Source organism: Lissotriton vulgaris, chromosome 7 (assembly GCF_964263255.1).
Source record: "Lissotriton vulgaris chromosome 7, aLisVul1.2, whole genome shotgun sequence".
NCBI classification, from domain to species: Eukaryota; Metazoa; Chordata; class Amphibia; order Caudata; family Salamandridae; genus Lissotriton; species Lissotriton vulgaris.
In genome coordinates this window covers 1,505,094,114-1,505,117,898 of record NC_141695.1, presented here as the reverse complement: position 1 = coordinate 1,505,117,898, position 23,785 = coordinate 1,505,094,114, and the positions used below count along the sequence as shown (strand labels likewise).

Genomic DNA, 23,785 nt, shown 5'->3' with positions numbered 1-23,785 from the left:
CGCCCATTGTCTTGGGATATCGAGATCGCGGCAACGCTGCTGGCCTGCCCGGAGGAGGGGACGAGAAGCCGGTCCTGGCTTCAGCCGTACCTAGAACCCCTAACCAGGCGGCATACCGGGCATCAAACCGCTCCCAGGGTGCGCAGTTGCACGGCGCCACTCGTAACTGACCCGACCCGAAGGTGAGTGACCGGTGGTGACAGAAGAGGGTGGACAGGACAACTGCATATCGCCCACGGGGAGCGCTGAGGAGGTGCAAGATGGGCAGGAACAGAATCCCCAGTGGTGGCGCGCAGGCCTCTGGCTCGGACGATCCCCTGGCTTCTTCCACTGAGGACGTGATCCCGCCCACGGGAACCACCACTCAAGAGGCTAAGCTGGACCTCCTACTATCGGAGATCAGGGCATCCAGAGAGGCACTTGAAATTCGGATGGATACAATGTCCACAGGCCTATCACTACTCAAAGATGACCATAAGAAACTAGCAGAAAAAGTGTCAGAGCAGAAACTTGCGCTTGCCGATTTGATACCCCAACAAACGGAACACTCCACGAGACTAGAAAACCTGGAAAAGCAAATGCAAAACCTGAGAGAAAGGGTCGACGACGCGGAAGGGCGCTCGAGACGTAACAATGTACGCATCTTGGGCGTGCCGGAACGCAGCAAGGGGACTAATCCGACCCGTTTTGTGGAGGAATGGCTAAAGACTGTAGCAGACCCGGCAGACCTAACTCAGATGTACAGCGTGGAGAGAGCACACAGGGTCCCTCCCAGACCGCCGAAACCGGTGGCGCCACCTCGCCCACTGATAGCACGTATCCTCCACTTCAAGGACAGAGACGCCATCCTGAAGGCCGCAAGGGAGAAAGGCCCCATGAAATATGAGAACCACTCGGTATCCATTTACCCAGACTTTACGCAAGCGGTGCAGAGAGCCAGGGCGTCCTTCTGGGGTGTGAAAAGAACACTTAGGGAGCGCAACGTGAAATATGCCTTGTTCTACCCAGCGCGCCTTAGGGTCATTCACGATCACAGAAGTTACTTCTTTGACAATCCAGAGGAAGCTTCGGAGTGGCTGGAAGTTACACTCACCCCGCTGCAGTCCGCACACTAAGAACAGGAAGTGCCGGAAACGCAGAGGTCCGCCAGCCGGATGGAATCTCAGGGCCGCCCTGGACACCCGGACACGGAGGGGTCTCGCGCTGACCGTCAGGACCGGGAGGAAGACGTCGGCTCGGCAGCAATAGCGCGACTAACCACCAACATGCTGGCGGAACATGACGCAAACAATGGGTCACCAACAGCGAGCCGGACAAGTTCCCATACAGCGGCCTCTGACACGGAAGGCAGCCTGCAGTTGTTTCCCCAAATTACAGCACAGATGGCGGCGGACATGTGATCTTCATCCCAGCAGCGACAGTCTGGTAACGTAGCGGATGTTCAACTCTGTTTCGGGGGGGGTGGGGGGGGGGGGGTCAGGAACTTGGAACACTTATGACCATGAGGGACATTGGTAACGAGACTCTCAGAAGTGAACTGTTGTGAAAGTTTGACTGGGCTCACACCCCCAAGCCCAGGCACGGTTCTAGAATTCCTATACCCATGTTGGGTGTTATGGTTGGTCCACTGTGGTTATAGAGGGGGACCTACGAGTTGGGGTAATGTTTGCATATGTAGCACTGAAAATGTCAATTTTGTGGTCGATATTGATATGGCAAAGGTTTTGGACTATTTCGAAGGTGTCCGGGGTAATGACGTCCCCTAATGATTATGTGGTCTGCACTTGGAATGTACGGGGATTGGGTTCGGTACACAAACGACACAGGGTTCTAGCACAACTACATAGGCGGCGGGTGCACATAGCATGCCTCCAAGAGACACACTTGAATGAATCTGAGGGTGCCAAAATGTTACGAAAATGGAAGGGCCAGCTATACGCCACTAAATACTCTGCATTTTCCCGGGGGCAGCCATTTGGATTAGTAACTCTGTTCCGTTTAAACTCATTGAATCTAAAATAGACAGGGAAGGCCGATACGTGCTTGCTAAGGGGCTGCTAAACGGTGTGTGTGTAGTGCTTGGATGTTTGTATGCCCCGAATGTAGAGCAGTCGCAGTTTTTTGCGGAACTAGGTAGGGCGCTAGCGGATTGGGTGGAGTACGATTGGGTTATAGGTGGGGACTGTAATGCGATACTAGATATCGCGCTAGACAGATCACATCCCCCTCTACATGCAACAGAGAGTAGAAGACAGGAGGAAGCATTGGCACAGTGGGCTGAGGGGTGGGATCTTGTCGACACATGGCGGACACTTCATACATCCCATAGGGAATACACATTCTACTCCCCACCGCACAAACTCCACACCAGGATAGATTGCATCTTTTGCTCCAAGACACTCGCGCTGTCGATTGTGAAAGTGGGACACATGGGAAAGACGTTATCGAATCACAACCCGGTGGAATTATCCCTACAATGGGGAGGATTACCCACCCCTATACCGACATGGCGCCTGTCCCCAAGCCTACTAGAAGACTCTGTTTTTAAGTCCACACTGTCAGACACTGCCACACACTACTTCACCGAGAATACGGGCACGGCAAGCTCCAGACAGGTCGAATGGGACGCCTTCAAGGCTACCATCCGCGGAGTGGCCATGGGCACCAAAGTAGGCGTCAAACACCAGGTATTGATGAGGTTGCAAGAGGTAGAGGACAGTCTAGCGGCTCTGGAAAACGAGGCCGCAGGTACGGGCGGTGCCCTCACGCAACTACAAGAGGCTAATATACAATATGCGAAACTCCTGGAAGAACTAAGGGTCCTAGACCATAGGGAATACACCGCACGACAGCACGCACAGGCGGACAGGGCGGGTGCGCTTTTAGCGTGTCTGACTAGGGACGCGCCGGCAGCCACCCCTATCATGGAGATACAGGATTCCTCTGGGGAACTGATCCAGGGACAGCGGGAAATTAACATGACATTCCGGCATTATTACGCTACTTTATATGGCCCACACGCTCCACTCTCGGAACCGGCATTAGAGGAATTCTTCTCCGACATATGTGTTCCTCAACTGAGTGCAGCACACAGTGCTGAACTGGCGAAACCCATTACGGTTGCAGAAATTAGAATGGCCATTCAGGCTCTGCCCAGTGCTTAATTTGTAAAATATTAAGTGCAGGTGCTCTAATTTGTTAGGAGGCCACACCCGCCTCCCCGGCTCAACCTACTACATCCACCGGCTCCACCCACCTTTAATGACTCCATCCACAAGCCTCAACACATCAGAGCCACCTCCTCACTTCTTGAGTTCTGCAAGAAGCTGAAGACCTAGATCTTCGTGTAAGCACCTCAGGGACCTTACACCTACACACCTGCCCAAGCACCTGAATACCCTCTCGGTTGATAAGTGCACAATATAACATAACATAATATAACATATGAACAGCAACTCAGAAGTGAACTCCGGTTAGAGAATATGTGTATGTCTCAAAATAGAGTTTTTGGAAAGGTCATTTGAGGACTTGAGGCAACTTTGCAAGCTAAAGAAAATGTGCTTGTACTGTTCTGTTTAAAAGAAAGGAAGTGATGAAGGCAGGGGTACATCAAAGAAGGCAGCAACAAATTAAGCCAGGAAGGGGGGTACTTTAGTGAGGAAATTAAGTAATGGATGAAAAAAGGTGGAACTAAGAAAAGAATGCGAAAGGAAGAAATGAAGCGATAGAGGGAGAAAGGTTGTGAACGATGTGTGATGGATGAAGAGAAAGAAGAAAAGCAGAAGGAACGGTTGAGTCTATGAAAATCAGAAATGAAAGAAGGGATAAAAGAAGAAACAGGAAAAAAGAAAAGAAGGAACTAATGTACCATGGGAGGAAAGATGGGGAATGAATGAGGATGTAAGGAACCAAGAATGGAAAGGCGAAAGGAGGCATGGCTGGAAGTGCTGAGGAATAGAAAAAGAAAAGGAAAATATGGTAAAAAAAGAAAGAAAGGAGGTCAGGGGAATAGATACAGGTATGAAAGGTACTGGGTCAAAGAAGGACAGAGGGAATAATGACAGTAATATTGCAAAGAAATTCAAAAACAAAAGATTTAAATACATTTCTGTGTCCTTACCAGACCATGTATGTTGTAAAGCACATTCACCAGAGAGGGTCTAGACAGCACATAAAAAATGTTGTTCTCCAACTCAATGGCACTAATTTTACAAACCTCAGAAAGATGAAAGACTGGGTGGCCACACCAAGGTTTAAATGTATGACCCTGAGCTCAAAGTAGAGATACAAAGGCCCTTCATGATCACACATGGTAAGTATTCAAACACCTGCCATTTAAACGTTCTGCTCCTTTACAATGCGCTGTCCTCTGACCCCATTTTCAGCTGCTCTCCCAACCCTTGGAACCCTTCAATGGTCATGCCCCTCCACTGCCTTAGGCCAGGCATTGTCCCCTATCTCCCTTTTTTACCCTGTGCTGCACTCCCATCCATCTGGACAATGCAGTGTTCTCTCCCCTCCACCGTCCTAGGCCTGGCCGTGTTCTCTATTCCCTTTAGACCCTGTGCTAATCTTTGCAGCATTCTAGTGTCTGCCCTTTGAGCCCTCTTGGCATCCTGCAGCTCTCTGTCGCTCTCTGCTCCTTTCTGCCCTCTGTGCCACACTCTCTGCTCCTCTCTGCTCCTCGCTGCTGCTCTCTGCTTCTCTCCTGTGCTGCATCTTTAAACCTGAGCTGCTTCACCTTTCATCTTCGTTGGACCCTGCACAGGTCCGTCCTCCCCACACCCTGAACTGCTTTCGAGTCAACCCCACTCCAGACCCCAATCGACACACTGAATGTGGCAGTGAATTAGCCTTTCTACAGTGAGGAGAAATTTACTAAGCTTCACTAACGGATAATCCATGCATTGAATGGGCAGCATCAGTGGTGCTGCATTATGTGAAGAACAAAAGCATCCCAGCTGGCAATGTAAAAAAGCCCAATCTTTTGGCATCACAATGTGACTTAAAATATTACGTCTGAGGCTAGCTGGTTTTTAGCACTCCGAGGTTTGTTAGATATCTAATCAGCGATACAGTGGCACAGTTGACCAGGGCAAGAAAACAGGATTTGATAACATTGGATCAAGAGCCAGGCAAATGGGCCAAAACAATCCAATCATAATACAAATATTTCTATGTGAGTCACACACTGGCATTACTTTGTCTTTGACATGGTAACACAGTTGAGTGTCAGAATAAATGGTATTTAAAAAAAATTATTATCCAAATGAAAAAAACACATTTATCGATCCTAGAAGCATGATTGGCTGTGCTATCACAACGAGAATCAAACGTGCGACGTGTCGGCTGTCCTCAGAAAGCAGTACTAAGTTGGTACATAAATGCATCTGTAGAATACTAGTTCAAAGGGTTAAAGTGCCCATTGCAGCAACTGGTTTGTATGAAGCAGGTCTCTTCCCTTCTAGTAACATATTAAGGGAGGTAAATGCCCTTGCTGCAAATACATGTGTGGAACCTGCTTATCACAAGTTTACATCATCATTGAAAAGCCCTGGAATGTTCACATGCCTGCTGCTGAGCAGTGTGAAAGAAAATGTTGTGCACCATCATCCAAGTATCGTTGCTAGCTTAGCAGGTTCACTTGCTTGCTGCTGTGATTCATACATAGCTTTCGTATTAAGAGACACACAGTTTAATCTTTAAGGTGCTAGTCAAGCTTTCATTGATTTCAATGTAATAGTCAGTTGGAAACCAAATACCATCCACCGAAAGTGGAAACAATAGTGTGGCCTGAAAATCTACTTCTGCAGATGTAGAAAGGTGTTCTACAACCGCCTTACGGGCTCCAACTGATAATTAAAGTAAACAAAAACAGTAGACCGTGTTAGAATTAGTAAAGACCTTTTTGTACAACGTTTTTCAAAAGAATATCGTCCAGACCTTTATAGAATGTAAAAACATGAACAGATCATTCATTTTCTCTGGGAAGGTTAACCACACAAGGCGAAGTCAAGAAACATGAAATGAAAAAAAAAATGAAGCCAGCAGGACGATTTACCTGACTTCAAAGCCGGAAGCCGGAGCACAGGCTCTTGCAGTATCCCTAAGTGCAGTGCGGACGGAAAGAGCGTCTGAAGCTCAGGCCATATGCTTTACTAGCAGTAGAACCGTACAGCTCTTCAGTTTCGAGTGAAAGCTGGTACACGGAACTGTCCGTGAACCTAAGTTGTAGCGTCAGTTCATCCACTCAACCTAGGGAGGCCAGGCCAAATCCGCTCCTGGAAGGAAAAGCCCGGGCCTCCTGCTTCATCAAATCGATACATTTTGGTTTTCTGAAATAACATCACAAGACCCTGCAAACTGCTTTTGCCCTCAATCTCACTACAAGTTTCGGCTTCCTTTCCGAGGTGGAGACAAGACTGTGGAATGCGAGAGATTAAAAAACGGACAAGGAAACCATACAGTGTACCTGAGCGGCCATCAAGCATTGGCAGTTACAAGCAGTGTCCTAAGATCCATAGACCCGGCCCTATGAAATAAGTGCCGGTGCTGAGCACCGGAAAGCACCGGCACAAATTAAGCACTGGCTCTGCCTAGAAACAAGGCACCCGGGACAAACGGGCTCCCGGCGGAATTTTACTTGACGTACATAGACCTAATGGCCCCCCGCCTTCAAGAGTTATACAGCGAGGCATTGAAGGAAGAAAGCCTGCCAGACACGACACTACAAGCCCTGATTGTTTTCCTTTTGAAACCAGGGAGGGACGCTCTACGCCTAGACAACTACAGACCGCTGTCCCATATGAACACTGACTCCAAAATTCTCAGTAAGATACTGGCGGTACGTCTGTCCCAGCACATCCCGGAAATGGTACACCCCGATCAATGTGGGTTTTTGCTGGGTAGGAGTACGGCGCTAAATCTACGGAGACTCAGTCAACTAATGTCTCCGGATACAGGAGGAAGTGACACCGAGGGTTGTATCTCACTGGACCTCCGAAAGGCATTCGATACACTCAGATGGGACTACATGTTTGCAGTCATGACCAAATTCGGGTTACCAACCAGATTTATAGCCTGGGTGTCCCTGTTATACCGGAAACCCACGGCACGGGTTCGGAACAAACAAATGTATCTCTGATCGGATTGAGGTAGCGAGAGGTACGCGGCAGGGATGCCCACTCTCGCCCTTGCTATTTATAATCGCCCTGGAGCCCTTAATGCTAAAAGTGCGAACAGCGGCGGCTACGGTGGGGATAAATAGGCTTACCACTTACCATGTCATATCGGCGTACGCCGACGACCTACTGCTGTTCCTAAGAGACATTAATAACCCAGTGACACCACTGCCGCGGATCTGAGGTCTTCCGCGAGTTATCGGGCCTCGCCATCAACGAGACAGTCATACAGGTTTGGCTTCCGGGGCCCGGCGGCGGGAACACAAGTCCAGTTTCCGCCGCACTGTTTCCAGGTGGCACCCGTGACATTTAAGTACCTGGGTATCCAGATATACCGACAACCACAGGATTTGGTGGACGGTAATCTGGGACGAGCCCTGACTAACCTAACTACACAGGTTCAATTCTGGAATACCCTGCCACTGTCGGTGGCAGGAAGGGTGGCTATTTCAAAAATGGTGCTATTGCTGTGTTTGTTATACTTCTTTATGAATTTACCAATTTTTATCCCTATGCCCTTTTTTAAGAAACTAAATACTCTACTACTCGAACTAATATGGGGGAAGGGCAGAAGACTCATAAGCATGGCCAAACTGCAACTACCCACAGATAAGGGCGGCTTGGGAGTGCCTGATTTGTTCGCTTATGGCTGTGCGTGCCGACTGCAATGGCTAGCTTATTGGCTAGCAGGCCGCAATTTACATGAGCTGAACATGACGGAGGGTGATAGGAACAGGGGGGTTATACATCGATTGTTACTGCCAGGGGCCAGAACACCGGCAACGACTCCACCCCTACTTAAACTGGCTCTTACATACTGGAAGAGAGCGATCAGATATACCAATAGACGTTCGAACTATGCACCCTCGTTACCACTGTTGGGTATCCCACTGGGGACAGGCCCAATGACGGAACGAAGACTACAGGTGTGGCAGGAAGTGGGAATAACACAAATCGGGGATTTTTTCTCGGATAACAGGCTACTGCCATACGAGGAATTCACCAGGCTCCATCAAATGCCGAGGGCACTCTTTCTGCAACATGCACAACTGACTCACTACATAGGCGCCCGCTGGCTGGAGGGTGGAGCGGAGCCTGCCACCAACACATTGATCACTATGCAATACCTCATGGGAACGGGAAGTCATTTGACAAAATGGCTGACTGCTGGGATACGGGAGGGCAGGGCTGACCCCCTACAGCCCCTGAAACTACGATGGGAGGTGGGTCTAGGAAAGGCATTGAGCGGCAAGGAATGGGAAATGGTACTGAGACTGCCAAGAAAAGTGTCCCGAAACCCTAGGTTTAAATTTATACAATTGATGATTATACATAGGGCATATTTGACTCCCCACAAGATACACACAATGTTCCCGGCAGCGGCTGATAATTGTCCCAGATGCCAGCTGGAGGATGCAGGTATGATGCACATGTTTTGGGAGTGCCCAAAGCTGGGACGCTACTGGGGTACAATACACCACGTTTTGAATGACATAGCACCAGATAGACCTTACGCATCCGCTTCGTATTGCATGCTGGGGATAGGACACAAAGAGAAAAAAAAAAGTGTGGAATCCAGATTTGTAGATCTGGCACTGTTACTAGCGAAGAGGTCAGTGGCGATGAGGTGGAAATCGGCCAGGCCGCCGGAGATAGAGACCTGGAGTAGGGAGGTGATCAGATGGGGCAAAGCTGAGGGACAGGAACTATGCAGGGAAGAACGCAGGGGCCTCAGGAAACATCCCATCTCGATGGCATGGAATACCCTACTTCTAGCGTTAGAACAAGGCGTACAAGACCGGGGGGACTAGTACGGATCTATCAACCATCACAGGGGGACAACATGCACACGACCGAACATACCCGGGAACCGAGCTGCAGACACACGGGAAACCGAATGTTGAAATTGTATGATGTGAACACTGGACCGGTACCCCTGTCAGATACCGACTTTAACATGGACATTGAAACAAAACCACCATAGTACTGATGTTTGGATCGAGTAAGTGCTGGGAGAGGTAGGGTCGGGGAGGGTGTTAGGGAGTTAAGGGATGTTACGAATCACAGAAAATGGAAAATGTTAATGTTGAATTGCATTCTGAGATATATGTCACGATACGGCGATATGCTACACAATTGACTGTGAAATATGCAGTGACTTATTCTGCAAATAAATACATTTTCAAAAAAAACCACTAAACCCATCATTGTCTACAGCGCAAAATCCCTTGGTGTCATACTCGACAAAAAACTCAATCTAATCGCCCACATCAATCCCATTGCAAAGTCTACTCGATACCAACTGCGCCTTCTTTACGGGATTCGTCGCTTCTTCCCAGAGCAAGACCTTAAAACCCTGGTCCAATCACTGGTTCTCTCCAGACTGGACTACTGCAACTCTCTTCTTACTGTCCTCCTCAAATCCCACCTGTCCCCCCTTAAATCTGTTCTCAAAAGAAGCGACCACATCACACCCATTTTATCCACCCTTGCTGGCTTCCCATTGAGGCAAGATCGATCTACAAGACTGCCTGTATCACCCACAAAGCCTTGCACTCCTCTCCTAGCTACCTAGCAAATAAACTGAAACTCTCTGGAGGCTCTAGATCACGTAATGCGGAAAATGTACTGCTTGAACCCCCCACTCTCTAGAAGGAAAGATCGATGCCCAATCTTTTTCAAGCAACGCAGTGAGAATCTGGAACTCCCTTCCGCCCCAGCTCCGGACCACCACCTCTTCCCAGGCCTTCAAAACTGACCTCAAAGTTCTCCACCTTCAAAGACACTTCCAAATTTAATTCACGCCCTCTCTATTATCTGAAGGAAGTCCTTCCATTATAGGAAATTCTATTCTCCATGACTACGGAAATGCCATCCCAGTGTGCTCTTGTGGTTTGAGTGTCTGCCATTTATTGCAGTTTTATCCTTCTACTTGTATTTTGTACTCTTTTGTAACATGCACACGTCACTTTTCTCTTGTAAAGTATTGTTTGCTACCTCTTGCATTTTGTTTGGTTTTGATACTTGCACAACTGCCACCATTGCCTACGTAACGTTTGTTCTTGTGTTTTGAGTGTCTGCCATTTATTGCAGTATTATACCTCTACTTTTGTAACTTGCACACTTGTCACTTTTTTCTCCTGTAATGTACCGTTTGCTACCTCTTGTATTTTGTTTGCTCACAATATCTTTGTATGGTCAAGAAGAAGCATATAATTTGCGTTTTGAAATACATGCTTCCTTTTTTACCTACCTTTGGTGTAGCTAGATTGCCCCTTTGTAACTCAGTGCTTAGAAACGCTGTGTATAGGTTAATAAGTGTTGGGGAGAGTACACATCCTTGCTTCAAACCTAATCTGTGTTGAATTTTGGGGATACAGTGTTCCTCAGCCAGTTTGACTCACACAGGTCCCGCTAGAAGTGGAGATGTTCAAGAGGTTGTCTGCAATTTTCAGGTTTCTAAGCTTTTTTTCCCCATAATTTGCTCACTTCTCCGTCTATTGCAGCAGAATAGTCTACAAAACAAGAGAACACCAGAATGTTGTTCTTAGCTTTGGCTTGCTGTACGATGTTACTTAAGGCAACCATGTAGTCGATAGTCTAACCCCCTCACCCCTTGTGCGTAATTCGGTTTGATAGAAGGGGAGTAACTAATTATTCAATCCACCATGGTAATTCCCTTAGTAGGGTACGTGAGTAAGCCTTCCCCTCGATATCTAAGAGGCAATTGGTCTATAGTTTTTTGGGGTATGCTTATCCCCTTTTTTAAAAATTGGACGCAGTATCAAGCGGAACAGCTGATTGCAGTCTGCAAGCTGTGTATAGCGGGAAGAGAACCCCTGCCCAATATGCCGAGTCCAGCCCAAACATTACTCCTTGAAGTCCATTCTGGCCTCAGGACCCAGCCTTTCTTATTTTTTTTTATTTTCACAAATGTCACCTTATCCATCATCGAATTTCCGCCTGGTTTGTTTATCTCGGTCTCTTCGGTCTCTCTCTCTCGGTCTCTGTCTCTCTCTCTCTCGGTCTCTCTCTCTCTCTCTCTCTCGGTCTCTCTCTCTCGGTCTCGGTCTCGGTCTCTCTCTCGGTCTCTGTCTCTCTCGGTCCCTCTGTCTCTCGGTCTCTCACAGTCTCTCGGTCTCGGTCGGTCTTTCGGTCTCTCTCTCTCTCTCTCTCTCGTTCGGTCTGTCTCGGTCTCTCTCGGTCTACCTCTTTTTCTATGTCTCTGTCTCTGTCTCTGTCTCTGTCTCTGTCTCTGTCTCTGTCTCTGTCTCTCTCTCTCTCTCTCTCTCTCTCTCTCTCTCTCTCTCTCTCTCTCTCTCTTGGTGTCTGTCTCGGTCTCTCTCTTGGTCTCAGTCTCTCTATTGGTGTCGGTCTCTCTCTCTCTTGGTCTCGGTCTCTCTCTCTCTTGGTCTCGGTCTCTCTCTCTCTTGGTCTCGGTCTCTCTCTCTTGGTCTCGGTCTCTCTATTGGTCTCGGTCACTTGGACTCTCGCTCTTGGATTTTATCTCAGGCCCACCAGCCAATCTTTAATAGTTCTTTAATAGTGGCAATGCAGTCAGCATAACTCGATTCAACTAAACATAAGTCTTATTCATAAGCTAATCCAAGAGGGGCCATCCACTTGGTATTTTAAAGTCAAACACATCGACAGTGAAAAGGGGCATACGATGCAGTCAAATACATAAGCACTAAAAAGACACTCCTAGTGGTCGTCATCCAGTGTATATTCAATTAAAGTTATTTTTCAAATAAAATCAGCGAATATTTGACAATTACGATGCACTGGTTAATCAGTTCTAATTTCATCTTTTTTGCATCAGTAGTTGAAGTCACTGATCACAGCTCATCATTCAGAGGACTCCATAACAATCATGCATTGTTATACGCGTAAAACCATGTCCTTAATCAACCCTGATTGTTCTGATGTTACCTTTGATTCACTCATATCGGAATGATGACCTGCCCCGCCACCCTCCGAGATGGCCTCGACAAGCCTCTGCGATGCTCCACCACAATGCGGCTCCGCTGCTTGATGTGTGCCTCCGTAGAGTGTCAAACACTAGTCTGCACAAAACTTCAGTTTCAGATGGCCAGATGGTGAACTGTCCCAAAAAATGGAAATGCTGTTTTAGTTTGTCTTTGAGACCGTTCTCTTCCCGACTGCATAGCGCGAAGTACATGTATGTATAGCAAATAACAATGACCGTGTGGTATCGATCTATTCTTCAGAGTTGAGTCAGGCATAGCTTTGAGCACATACCCACATGCAAATGCACAATGATCTATTCATCCTTTATTTTGTAATTTTGTTTTTTGTCACTGTGTTCAAAACTCTACAATGTTTGATGGACAGTATTTATTGATATTCTGTGTACTGTCCAATTTTAGTGCATGCACAACACACATTAACAATGACTGTGCAGATCTGTGATCCAGTGTCCTTGTGTATTATTTAGCACTGTAATGATTTTTATTAATCCACAATAAAGAATTTCTCTCCCTATTTAGCACTGCTTTTAAACGTCGTAATGGTGCAATCATCTGATATTGCAGCTTGTTACTGTTACCCATAGCCTGTTCACCATCCTCGCTTTCTTGTTAATATTCCACTGTGTGGAAGAACACCTTTCTTTATAAGAAATCATGTACATTAGGATGAATTGTTTAAAAATAGAAAAAGTACAGTAAAGTCATTTCCATGGGTTTTGCCAATACTGTTTTTGTTTGTTTTACGTGCTATTTATTTGGAAGTATCTGTGTATTACTTGGAGGTCACTCCAAGTAGAGAAAAAAATGCGAATAAATTAGTCGTAGCAGAATTCCATTTTTGTAGGAAGCTCAAGAGATACTTACATGTCTTACCTTGCCTACATAGTTTCTCTATTTCCTGTCTGGTTTGGTTGGGGCCGGTGAGGAGAGACCCAATCCAATTGATCCCTTGTGGAATAAAGTAGTGCATTTGTTACCAAATGCAACTAAGGGCCCTACTTACACTTTGTAAGACAAATCACTTTCTCACAAATGCAAAGTCTATCCTGTCGGCCTTATTTAAGGTGCCGTTGGATACAATTGGACGGGCTATCAGTCTGTCATGTCTCTGACAAGTTAGCGTATTCTCCAAACTTCAAATTGCGTCCTTATTCTTAAATTTAAATTGCACAAGGAACTTTCTTTTTCTTTCTTACTTTCACAACTCAACAGTTAAACATTTGGATACAGCATTGCCATTTCAAAGTTTCGCTGGAACTATAGTTTTTATTCAGCTCTGGTTCCTTTACAGTGAATTAACACATGTTTTTTTTTCTCCAGATTTCTGCACAAAGCTTCCAAGACTTTGATGCTCAGGTAAGAGTTAAACTATCAATGTGTTTCATCGAAACAATTTAGCAACTGTAAAATATTGGTCAACTCCATCCCCAAATTTGATTTCCGCTTTGAATAAGATTTTTTTATGTGCTTAATGCTAGACCTATAGCTGGAATGTAATCTAATGTAACCAGGTTTCGGAGACTTATAGAAGTGGCATACGTGAGATGAATTGGGTCTGATTTTGAGAATTTGAAAGTCCAGTATTTAGTTGTCAAAGTAAACAGTGCTTTTTGATCAGACACTGTCTAGTAACTAGCTTTTGAATGCAAACTTAGCACCAAGCCTAAAGCGATTTTGTTTATGCATGAATGGCACTGCAGAAATCAGAATTATTTGTCATTCGTTTTTAGGTCTCGCCTGAGACAGTTGCCTGTAATGATCTTTTGTTTGTTGCAAAATGAAACCCATTAAGGGCTTTTAGCCTCCCCCTCTTCCCCATTGCTTACAATTGATTGCCTTAATAGTCATACTTGTTTTATTGCTTCTCATTGGTCCTGGCGTTTCACTTTCTCTCTTCAAATTTTTTTGTCCTTTGCAATAGCATGGACAAGGTACTGAGAATTTTTTTTTACTGAGCTTGCGCTGGGATCGAGGTACTTTTTAGGTCGAGCCTAGCACAGCGTGCATGCGCTGCTCTAGGAAATCGGCCTCTTGGAATCACTCTGGACTTTTCACAAGCTCGTGCTAGTGTTTTTTTTCACAGCATTATTTCTATTGGGCTTTGCGTGCGTCTTTCTAAAAAGACAGCATGCAATTGGGCAAAGGCGGGTGCATGTCCCACCTTTCCCAGTAAATGTATCAGCCAACGGCCTACAGCTTGCGGGAGCGAGCAGTGGCGCCATCTGTTCTGGATCATGTTTCTAATTAGCATGGTCGCCACGTGGCAGCGCCGTCCTCTGGACAAATAAACATTCCAGGGCATTCCTGGACACAGGGACGTGTCCACTTTTGCCACCCTTTCAATGCCACTTTTATTTGGGTGCTAATTCTCAGTTTTTGCTCTGCTCTGTAGTTTTTCCCCCATTAGCCTCTTTATTTATGCAGGGTCCAAGAATACAGTAGCGTTTTGTTGCACAAAACAATGTTGTGAAGTAAAGCGTCTTCCAGGAGTTTCGTGAGTTTTTTCAATCCGTGGGTAGTTTACTGGCGTCGCTGGAGTTTTCTGCCCGAGCACCGAGTGGCGTGAAGGTCTGTCCTGGACCACGTGCGCAGAGAAGAGGGGGAGAGAAGGCAAACAATATTCAGCAGACGGACCGGTGCCAACTGGCAGGACACTGGGCGTTTTACATTCACTGCCTCATGCAGAAGCTGCACTTCAGTCCAGTGTTTCTGCAGCATGAGTACACGCACACGTGAACTGAGCACAGGCATACAAGCCTATTATTCTGGTGAAAGTGCTTGTCATTTTCCACATGCTCTTCAGCTGTGTGCGAGTACGGTGACTGCAGCCAAGGAGCCCATCTGAATGCACGAGCTATTCAGCATTTTTTAAAAAAAACTCTAGGTGTGTGTTAATTCTTATACACCAATCTCACGTGCCTTTGATCTCCATAGACCCGATGGAGACTGGTAGATTTACTTTAGCACAGGTCTAAACCATGTCCTAGGATGAATACAACACTAGCTGCCAGATGGCCCCACGTCCGGCGTGTCACCATGAGCAAGTACTGTCTTTTCAACTAGCATCGCTTTTCATACTTTGTTTTTATAGCGTTCTCACAACCTTGTTAAATGTGGAACATCACGTCCCAGAATGCAGGGGCAGTGGCTAAAAACCCAGGACTGTCCAAATGTGCCATGTGGGTCCACTTGGTGGCTACAGCACATACCCGCTGCAAATGCATATTCGCGTGCACACCTAGTAGAGGGGTGGCGGGAGGGAGGGGGCTGTGCTTTCCTGGTATCTAAAACGACTTTAAGCTCAAACTATTGGCGCGGTAGTGCAATATTTAATTCTTACAGTGATATTCACTTTTTATGTTTTTTTATGCCATTTTTAAATGCAGATTTTCAAGAAGGATCGGCTGTGCATTGTGTTTAAAAAAAGCGATTACTTGAAAGTTAGCGTATATCAAGATTTATAGCTCACCAAATCTGTTCTCAATGCGCCATGCCTTCTACTGCATTAGGCATCTATTCTAACAACTGTGCATCCTCATAATGAGCTAAGCTACGCCACTCATGAAGTGATGGCTATGACTGACCCACTATACACCTCTGAGAAATTCATATTTGAAGAGATGGGTGATAATTGTATAAAATGTATACATTTGTTTAATATTTGTTTTTATTCTTATTTGACTGTGGTTTATAGGTACTACGTTGTAATATCAGGCCCGTATGAAGCTGAAGAGATAATCTCTTCCACCGCAACAGCCAACATTGCAGGCTCAGGGAGTTCAGATAGCCTTACTCAGATAATTTGCATTTTTATAGTGGTAGTTTTACTTTTGAATGAGACGCTACAATTCCCAGAAGGCAATATAAAAGATGTGCTCTGGCTGTGGTAGTATGATATGGGGTAGTTTTTCTGAGATGCAAAGCACCAGCCCCACAGGCTCTGCACAAAGCAAAAGCCACTCAACATTCTAAATGTGGCATATCCTTGTGTTTCTCTTTTGTTTTTGCATACTTGCATGTTTTTTTAAGTGTCCTTCCTTCTGTGTATGCATGTGCTGCATTGCTAAACACTTAAAGGTCCCAAAGGCGAGACTCGTGAGCTATGCCAATGCTTGTTTTCTTTGTTAGCTTTTCTTTCCTAGTTGTTTTTGCTTGTTTCCATTTACATTGCCCGGTTGATCTGTCAACACTTTATTCCCATCACCCTCCTTTATTTGCTTCTGCGTCCCAACCCCTCACTTGCCTCTTCACTTCAAACCAGATGTCTTCAACCAGTCTATCTCGAGCTACTATTAGTTCGCAGAAGCCTTCAGTGTAGCTCCCAGAATAGAGTTTATTTTTAACTAAGAACTGTAATAAATAAGCCTGGCATTTTCCTTTTAAAATGAAGGAAAGGATACGTTTATTTTACATTATTATCAGACTGCAGATAGCAGAGCATAACAATGATCAGTGATCTAATCAGATTTAGGACCCTGGTGGCCCACTGAGGTTCTGAATTAAAGCACTAAGGTATTAAACTCCTAAATTCGTTCTCAACTCAAATATTGGAGTATGAGAACAATTATATATCTGCATGCTTTTAAATGAGAAAACATTCAAATAAAGAGTAACTTCATGATTAAGTTAACTCTTCATTTTAATTTTCTCCCTTTTCAAAGTGTCACATTTACAAATATCGGGTATCTTGCTCCCAGTGGCTGGTAGATACAGTGCCATATTTATAACTGAACAATACTGTCTTTTTCTTTAAAATGGGAGGAATTTAAAATGAAGAAAAAATGTTTCTATGAAACATTGTCTTAATCTGCTTTATTTAAACTAGAGAAAAACATTAAGTCCGAATGTTTTATGAAGCATGTTTCTTCACTTTAAATTCCTCACATTTAAACAAAGACCACATTTTCCAGTTTTAAATATGGCATGTCTACAGGCCACCGGGAGTAATATGCCTGCTGTTTGTAAAGGCACTTAGACATGAGAACATTTAAATGATGAGTTTTAAGTAATTCATATAAACAAAGTTAACTCTTTGGTTGAATTTCCCTCCATTTCAAAGTGTCACATTTACACATGTTCTATGAAGTACAGAAAAATGTTCCTTATTACTTTACATGTTTCCTATTAAAAAACAAGTACGTTTGGGTTGTACATGTAACTGTGCCAAGTATGGCAACAAGTAGGTCCTGAGCAACACGTACATGCGACACAGGCTCTCAGTCATCAATACGTATGACCCATTCATTCACATGTGCATACATCCCTCAACAACCAAGCACTCGCTGACGCACATGGCAGCCCTATCATACTATCCCTAGTCAGTGTTTTGTTCAAACCATAGCATTGGGCGGTCTGGCCTGGAAACATGGCTGACAGGCTGTGATCTCCCGGCCAGCGGATTGGAGCGCTCGGCCAGCTATACAGTATAGTTAGGCTATCCTGTTTTAGGTTTAAACCTATAATAACTGATAAAACCCACTTAAAGGAAAATTGGCCATACCAGTGTAAACATATAAACACTGAAAAAAACACCTTCTCAGCCACAAACTAAATGACATTCAAAGAAAGAAAAAGGAGGATGAAAGTTATTTTTATTTCTTCCTGAAGGGGCCCATACAATTTCACTTTGGTATACAAGGTAGCAGCAAGAAAGACTGGGCTAACCTTTTTCTGCTTGAGCTTTGTTGTTTTGGCATACCACTAAAATATTTCTTCTTCCTTTTGCTTTTTTCAGTTTTTTGGTCGTTGGTCTAAAGATGCAGGGTTTAGAAGCATGTTTTAGGTTTTGTTTAATTATTTTATTAACTGTAGAGAATCAGAAAATATCAGTACTATTTGAAATTTTGGCTACGTTTGATTTTTTTCAGTGAGTAAAATGGCTGGTTTCATAAGAATCTTTCCCAATGTGTGCCATCACATTTACCCACAGAGAATAAGTAAAACCCCTTGATACATCGGCCCCCTTTTGTAGTGAGTCGGTATTGATTGAAGGTGAATTACCAAACACCCCAGGCTTTAAATATTCCATGCAAAGTGTAGTGACGGGTATATGTGAAAAAAGGGCTGTCACCAAGTATCTGGGATAGTGGTGAAAACATGACACTAGACTTTTGGAAGACTTGGGACATAGTTATTTGGAATGCTGCTCCAAAACGCTCTTACCAAGTTCAACAAAGATTGGAGCGATCTTGTTTGTATTTGTAGTGATTCAGCTACGTATATGAAAAATTGTGATGTCCTTTCAAAATCGATACCTGAGCTGAAGTGCTACCCTGTAAGAGAAACACTGCTTGGTATGCTGAAAGTATCTTTACAATCTTCAGAGTTAATGAAGAATTCTATTGACTTGTAGTTGATTCTTGTGCACTGTTTCGTTGTGTGGGAACTAAAACACAAATATTTCTCATTTTGTGCTTTGTGTGGCATCAAAGTCTTCCAACTGTGTCATTTAGCTGGTGGGTCTCAGTCCTCGAGGCTGTGAATGCTATCTTATGCATGTGGCAAACATTTACAAAAATGTTGCTGAATGATGATGCCAAAGGCAAGATATGCAGTATCTTCTGTTGCATATTGATATTGATTTAAAAAAAAGTACACTGTACTGCATTCTTAGATTTTTACAGGAAAAAATTACTGATGTAGTGGACATAACAAAAAAAAAACTAGAGTCTGAAAACACCATTGTATACCAAGTGTTCAGCATAACTGGCGTACATGTGAAACATGTCCTTGAGCAGACTGGGCAACCGTTTTAGTGACTTTGGCTTGCCTCTTGGCAAGCAAAGAATTTTTTTTGAGTAATTCAGGAAATGTTATTTTATAATGTGTCACCAATGGCTTGCATTGATGCGTAGAAATGTCATTTCACCAACTATGGCATTTGAAGTCACTGAAACCTCACAGTGGTACACTGCACAAGTTCTAGATCACTTCCGTAAAGGGGAATTTTCTCACGACTTTAACAAATACTGCGTCATTTTTTTTGAGTGCTTCAACTCTGAGGGGCATATGCGCCCAGTTGAGCACATTTGTTGAAGTATCTGTCCCAGGGAATCGCCATCTTCAGGCGCACCAGTATTGGCATTGAAAGCTATGTCAGTGGCCAGAGTTAGCAAATTCTGTAGTGGCTGTTTTGGTGTTGCCGTCTCAGGTGTCAATGTTGGGAGGGCCTTTTCCCAGATAAAAGTTTTCATGGGAAGGCAAGAGTGAGCACAAATGACTGAAAGACTCACTGAAGAAGTATTGTATGGTGTACTATAATAAGTTTGTTTTATAAAATTGTATTTGGACTTCATATACACTGTATGTTCACGATCTATATATCAAGTACTATTGCACTAGAAACAGATGGCAGTGGTAAAAAATGAATAGTCAGCACCTCCAGTTATATTTGCAAATATCAAATGACCAATGTAAAGGCGTGCTCAAAGAAAAACATTGCTACCAAAGCAGTGTTACTCTTTGTAGGGAAAAGAGCTGTTCCATATAGTTACATAGTCAAAAATATAATTCAGAGCACAGCATCAAGGTAGTTTGAAACTGACTAGGTTGTCAGTTTGATTTTGATTTTAATAATCCACCAAGAAAAACAAAGTGGGCAGAGTAATATAGTCCTCATGTTAGGACAAAAATAAGTTGGTTTTTGATAAGTTGACACGTAGGTAGCTAGAGGGCGCACGAGCGGAATGGCCGCGCTTTCGTGAGGCTCCCGCAGTCCGGTCAATAATCGTTCCTTTATCCTTGTGATTTCGCCCGTATCTAAGGATTTCTGGACGCGGTGTTGAGAGTGCTTATCTCTGAGGCACCGGCGGTGTTAATTCTGCTGCCTGACGGGACGAGGTGGCTGCGTCTTATCTGGCATGTGCTGCTGTGTGGAGCGATCCTTGCTGTGGGCTGAAGCAGTGCCTGGGGGGAGGAAGCTGCTTGAGTGCCGCGGTGGCCACATGGTGTGTGGGCCGGACAACCACGCTCGGCGCAAACCGCCCTACTGCTGAATGTCGTAAGTGGCGGTGAGATCTACAGCCACCATCGGAGTGTAGGCATCGCAGCGGGGGATCGGGATCCTTAGGATACATCTGCGTTGTGGATGTGTTGATCGGGTGAGTGTTTGCTGCCTCACTACCTTCTAACGGTCAACATGGCGGCCATATATACTGTGTAGTGCAACGATCGCAACTAGTGGCTTGTGGATCACTAGAAGGGCAGGATTCCGAACGGAGGTGGGAAGCGCGCTGCTAATGCCTAAGGACATTTGATACTGCGACTGTGGCAGTATAATGCATTTGCCTGTGCTGTACCGGCTCCTGCAAGTGGATGGCACTGGGGAAGTCGAGCTTTGAACATATTGTATAATGACTAATATGGGCCAGAGTTGCTGCTCAGGCATTGGAGACTGCATTGAAGTTTAGTATTGAATGCGACGAGGCGCTGTGAGGCGGGCTGCTTGAATACGTCTATCAGTCTGGCAGGAGGGGCTGCTGGCTACTGTGCAGTTACTGGCTGCTGATCGGGACACTGTGCTGCCATTGATGTTGCCACTCACGCTATGTACATGAGCCGGTATTAGGACTCTGGATTATTGTTGGTGCCCACAGGATGTGACAGTCTTGAATGGAAGGGCACTGGGATTGCTCAGGCGGATCACACCTAGGGTGGGCTTTGTGACGGACTGGTGTGTCGCTGGCATTGGTTGCATAACACCTGCTGCCACCTTTCATGATTTGTAGACGTACGACGCCATAGCCGCGGTTGGGCTATAGTGCGGGAGTGCTGCTGCTGTGCCCTGTGTGCATGACGTGATTTTGCGAAACCCCTGGTCGGTTGGAATTTGCACGATGGGCAGACTGGATTCACATCAGCCACGTTTAAACTTTGAAGCTAAAAAAAAGCGTGCGACAAGAAGATACAGAGGAGGGGAATGGAGGAACCCACTGGACAGGGTGCTGGGCCTAACGGCGACATGCAGACATCGCTGTTGGAAATGCGTCAAGGGTTCGCCACAATAGCGGATAAAGTGGACACCCTCACTACCCGCATGGACTCAATTGCTCGCAAACTAGAGGGGCACGAAATACAATGAAAGGGAGCGGAGCAAAGAATATCTACCACGGAAGATGTCGCGGAGCAACTGAAAAATGCAGTGACCCACATGGACAAGTTGATGAAAGTCATCAATGCAAAGAATGAGGACATTGAAGCCGGAAGTCGGCGTAATAATGTACGCATTTTAGGTGTGCCCGAGAGCACAAATACGGGCAAGCTTGAGGAATATGTCAAAGATGCTGGCGGCTGTGACTGACTAAGGCGCGCTTTCCTCTCAGTTCATCCTGGAAAGGGCTCACAGATCCCTTGGCCCAAGGCCTCCACCTGGGAGTGTGCCTAGGCCCATCATAGCGCGTCTCCTCAATTATAGGGACAGGGACACTGTATTGAGAGTGTCTCCTTTACGGTCTTCCCCAACTTGTGCAGGGGGAGAGACGAAAGTTCAATGTCGTGAAGCAGAAACTGAGACCAGCACAGGTGGTTTATGCTCGCTTGTATCCGCCGCGTCTCCTCATCACGTACCAGGGCACTCAGACCATTTACCTGAAACCGCAGCACGTGGAGGATCTCTTTAAGAAAATCAAAAGACGGAAGGATGCAAATCTTGCACAGGATGACACAGCGGAGGCGCAGTTATCTGATGTGGAATGATCGTTCGTGAGGATGCTGCTGAGACCTCATAAATGTATTCAGCCAAGAGCTGTGACACGTGCAATGTTTGTTTTTTGCCTTCGCACCACATATGTTTCAGGACAGACTGCTATGATGTGCCTTTGTCTGTCACAGTTGCAGTTGGGTGGAACACAACAGATGAGGAAAGACAGGACACCCTTGCCGCTTCAAGGGGGACTGACAAGGTGTAGATGGTCCCCTGGATAGGTGCAAGGTACCCGTAAGTCCCCTGGTGGGAAGCCCCCAATGGGAGTACCCCAGTTGCATTGTTCCAATGGGTTGATGGGGGGAGGAGGGGGATTGTTGATCAATGCTGGCATAATTGGGATGCTTCAGTGGGAGGGTGATGGATGGTGGGGGGAAGTTTGCAAAGTTGATGATAGTAATGCTTGTTATACAGGTATGACATATGACGTATTGTGGCGGGATGTGAAATGTTGTTTTATGTTGCTGGATCGTCGGGATGAGCACATGTGGAAGTATGGCGGGGGTGATGACTCTAATTTGAAAGTGATGTCATGGAATATTAGAGGGTTGAACAATGCGAGGAAATGCAGACAGGTATTGGCTTACTTGGATCAAGCCCTGATCTTTGGACAGGGTAAGAGTGGTCTGTTTAACTCAGACACTCTGTTCATCACCACCCCCTTTTTGTAAATCGTACTTGGATAGGCAGCAGGTGCAGGTGGCACTGCTGCGAGAGAGTGTCCGAGGACTCTCCTCTTATTCTAATTATGCGAGAGGTACTGCTATTTTGATTAAGAGGCATGTGCCCTTTGCACTTGCTGGCACCATATTGGACCCACAGGGGAGGTACGCCATTGTCTGGGGGAGGATGGGCAGGGATTCTGTAACAATTGCAAATTGCTATGCCCCGAAAGTGGACACACTTGAATTTTATGTCTCTGTGGGGTAGGTTTATGGATATTGGTTCTAAGCATATTATGTGGGGTGGAGATTTTAATGTTGCCTTGCTCCCTTTTCAGGATAGAGCTGATGCTGCGATACATTATCATAATAAATCTCGTGAGGTGATGGAAGGCATTGTGAAGGAGGGGAGTCTTGTGGATAGCTGGCGTAGAATAAATCGGCTGCGCAGGGAGGGCACGCACTTTACCTCGCATACTGGGACATGGGCAAAACTGGACTATTGTCTGATTTCTTGAGGTATAGTAACAGGCGTATGTAGTGCTATACACCTCGCCAGGACATATTCAGATCATTGCCCAGTGCAAATCACGATTAAGGTCCCTGGGTATGATAGGCCTAGGCTACAATGGCGGATGCAACCAGCTGCATTGTTGGATACGGTTTTTCATGCTGAACTTGGGGAGGAAATAAAGGACTTCTTTTCCCGTAATAAAGATTCTGTAGACAGTGAGGAGGTAATATGGGAGGCCTTTAAGGTTACGATGAGGGGGTACTGAATTTCCAAATGTTTTGGGGTACTGAGAGATATACAGCGTACTTTGACAAAATTGGAACAGGAACTGGAGAGGTTGGAAAGTTGCATGCTGAATGAGGACAGGGGTCAAGTACAGGTAGATTTTATGGCCAAATTGTCTGAGTATTAAGAGGAGGCTGCTTGGGAAGTTAAATTTAGAGGGCGGCGTTGGGTGGCGCGGAGATATGGGGAGGGGGAAAGACCGGGGAAGGCCCTCTCGGAGATTACACGTTGCCCACGGTTTAACAGTAACATATTGGGAATAGGTCAACCGGGAGGGGGAATATGTCGAGACACAGAAGGGATCCTTAAAACGTTTAATGCACACTACACTGAATTGTACACTACACAAAATTATGCGGAGATGGAGCTTGATGACTATATGGGTGAGGTAGCGTTATGCTGGCTTAGTGACGTGCATAGGGACTTCCTTAGTGCCCTGTTTGAGATTGATG

The 23,785-nt window shown here is 45.6% G+C and overlaps 1 protein-coding gene across 2 annotated transcripts in view; it reads left to right on the top strand.

Moving 5' to 3' along the window:
* Nucleotides 1–23,785, top strand: part of NDRG3 (NDRG family member 3) — a 392,953-nt gene that overhangs the window by 51,602 nt on the left and 317,566 nt on the right. For both annotated transcript variants that reach the window (XM_086932352.1, XM_086932351.1), the window contains exon 3: nucleotides 13,493–13,528. In XM_086932352.1, the coding sequence (XP_086788478.1) occupies nucleotides 13,493–13,528 (36 nt within the window). The remainder of the gene's footprint in view (nucleotides 1–13,492; nucleotides 13,529–23,785) is intronic.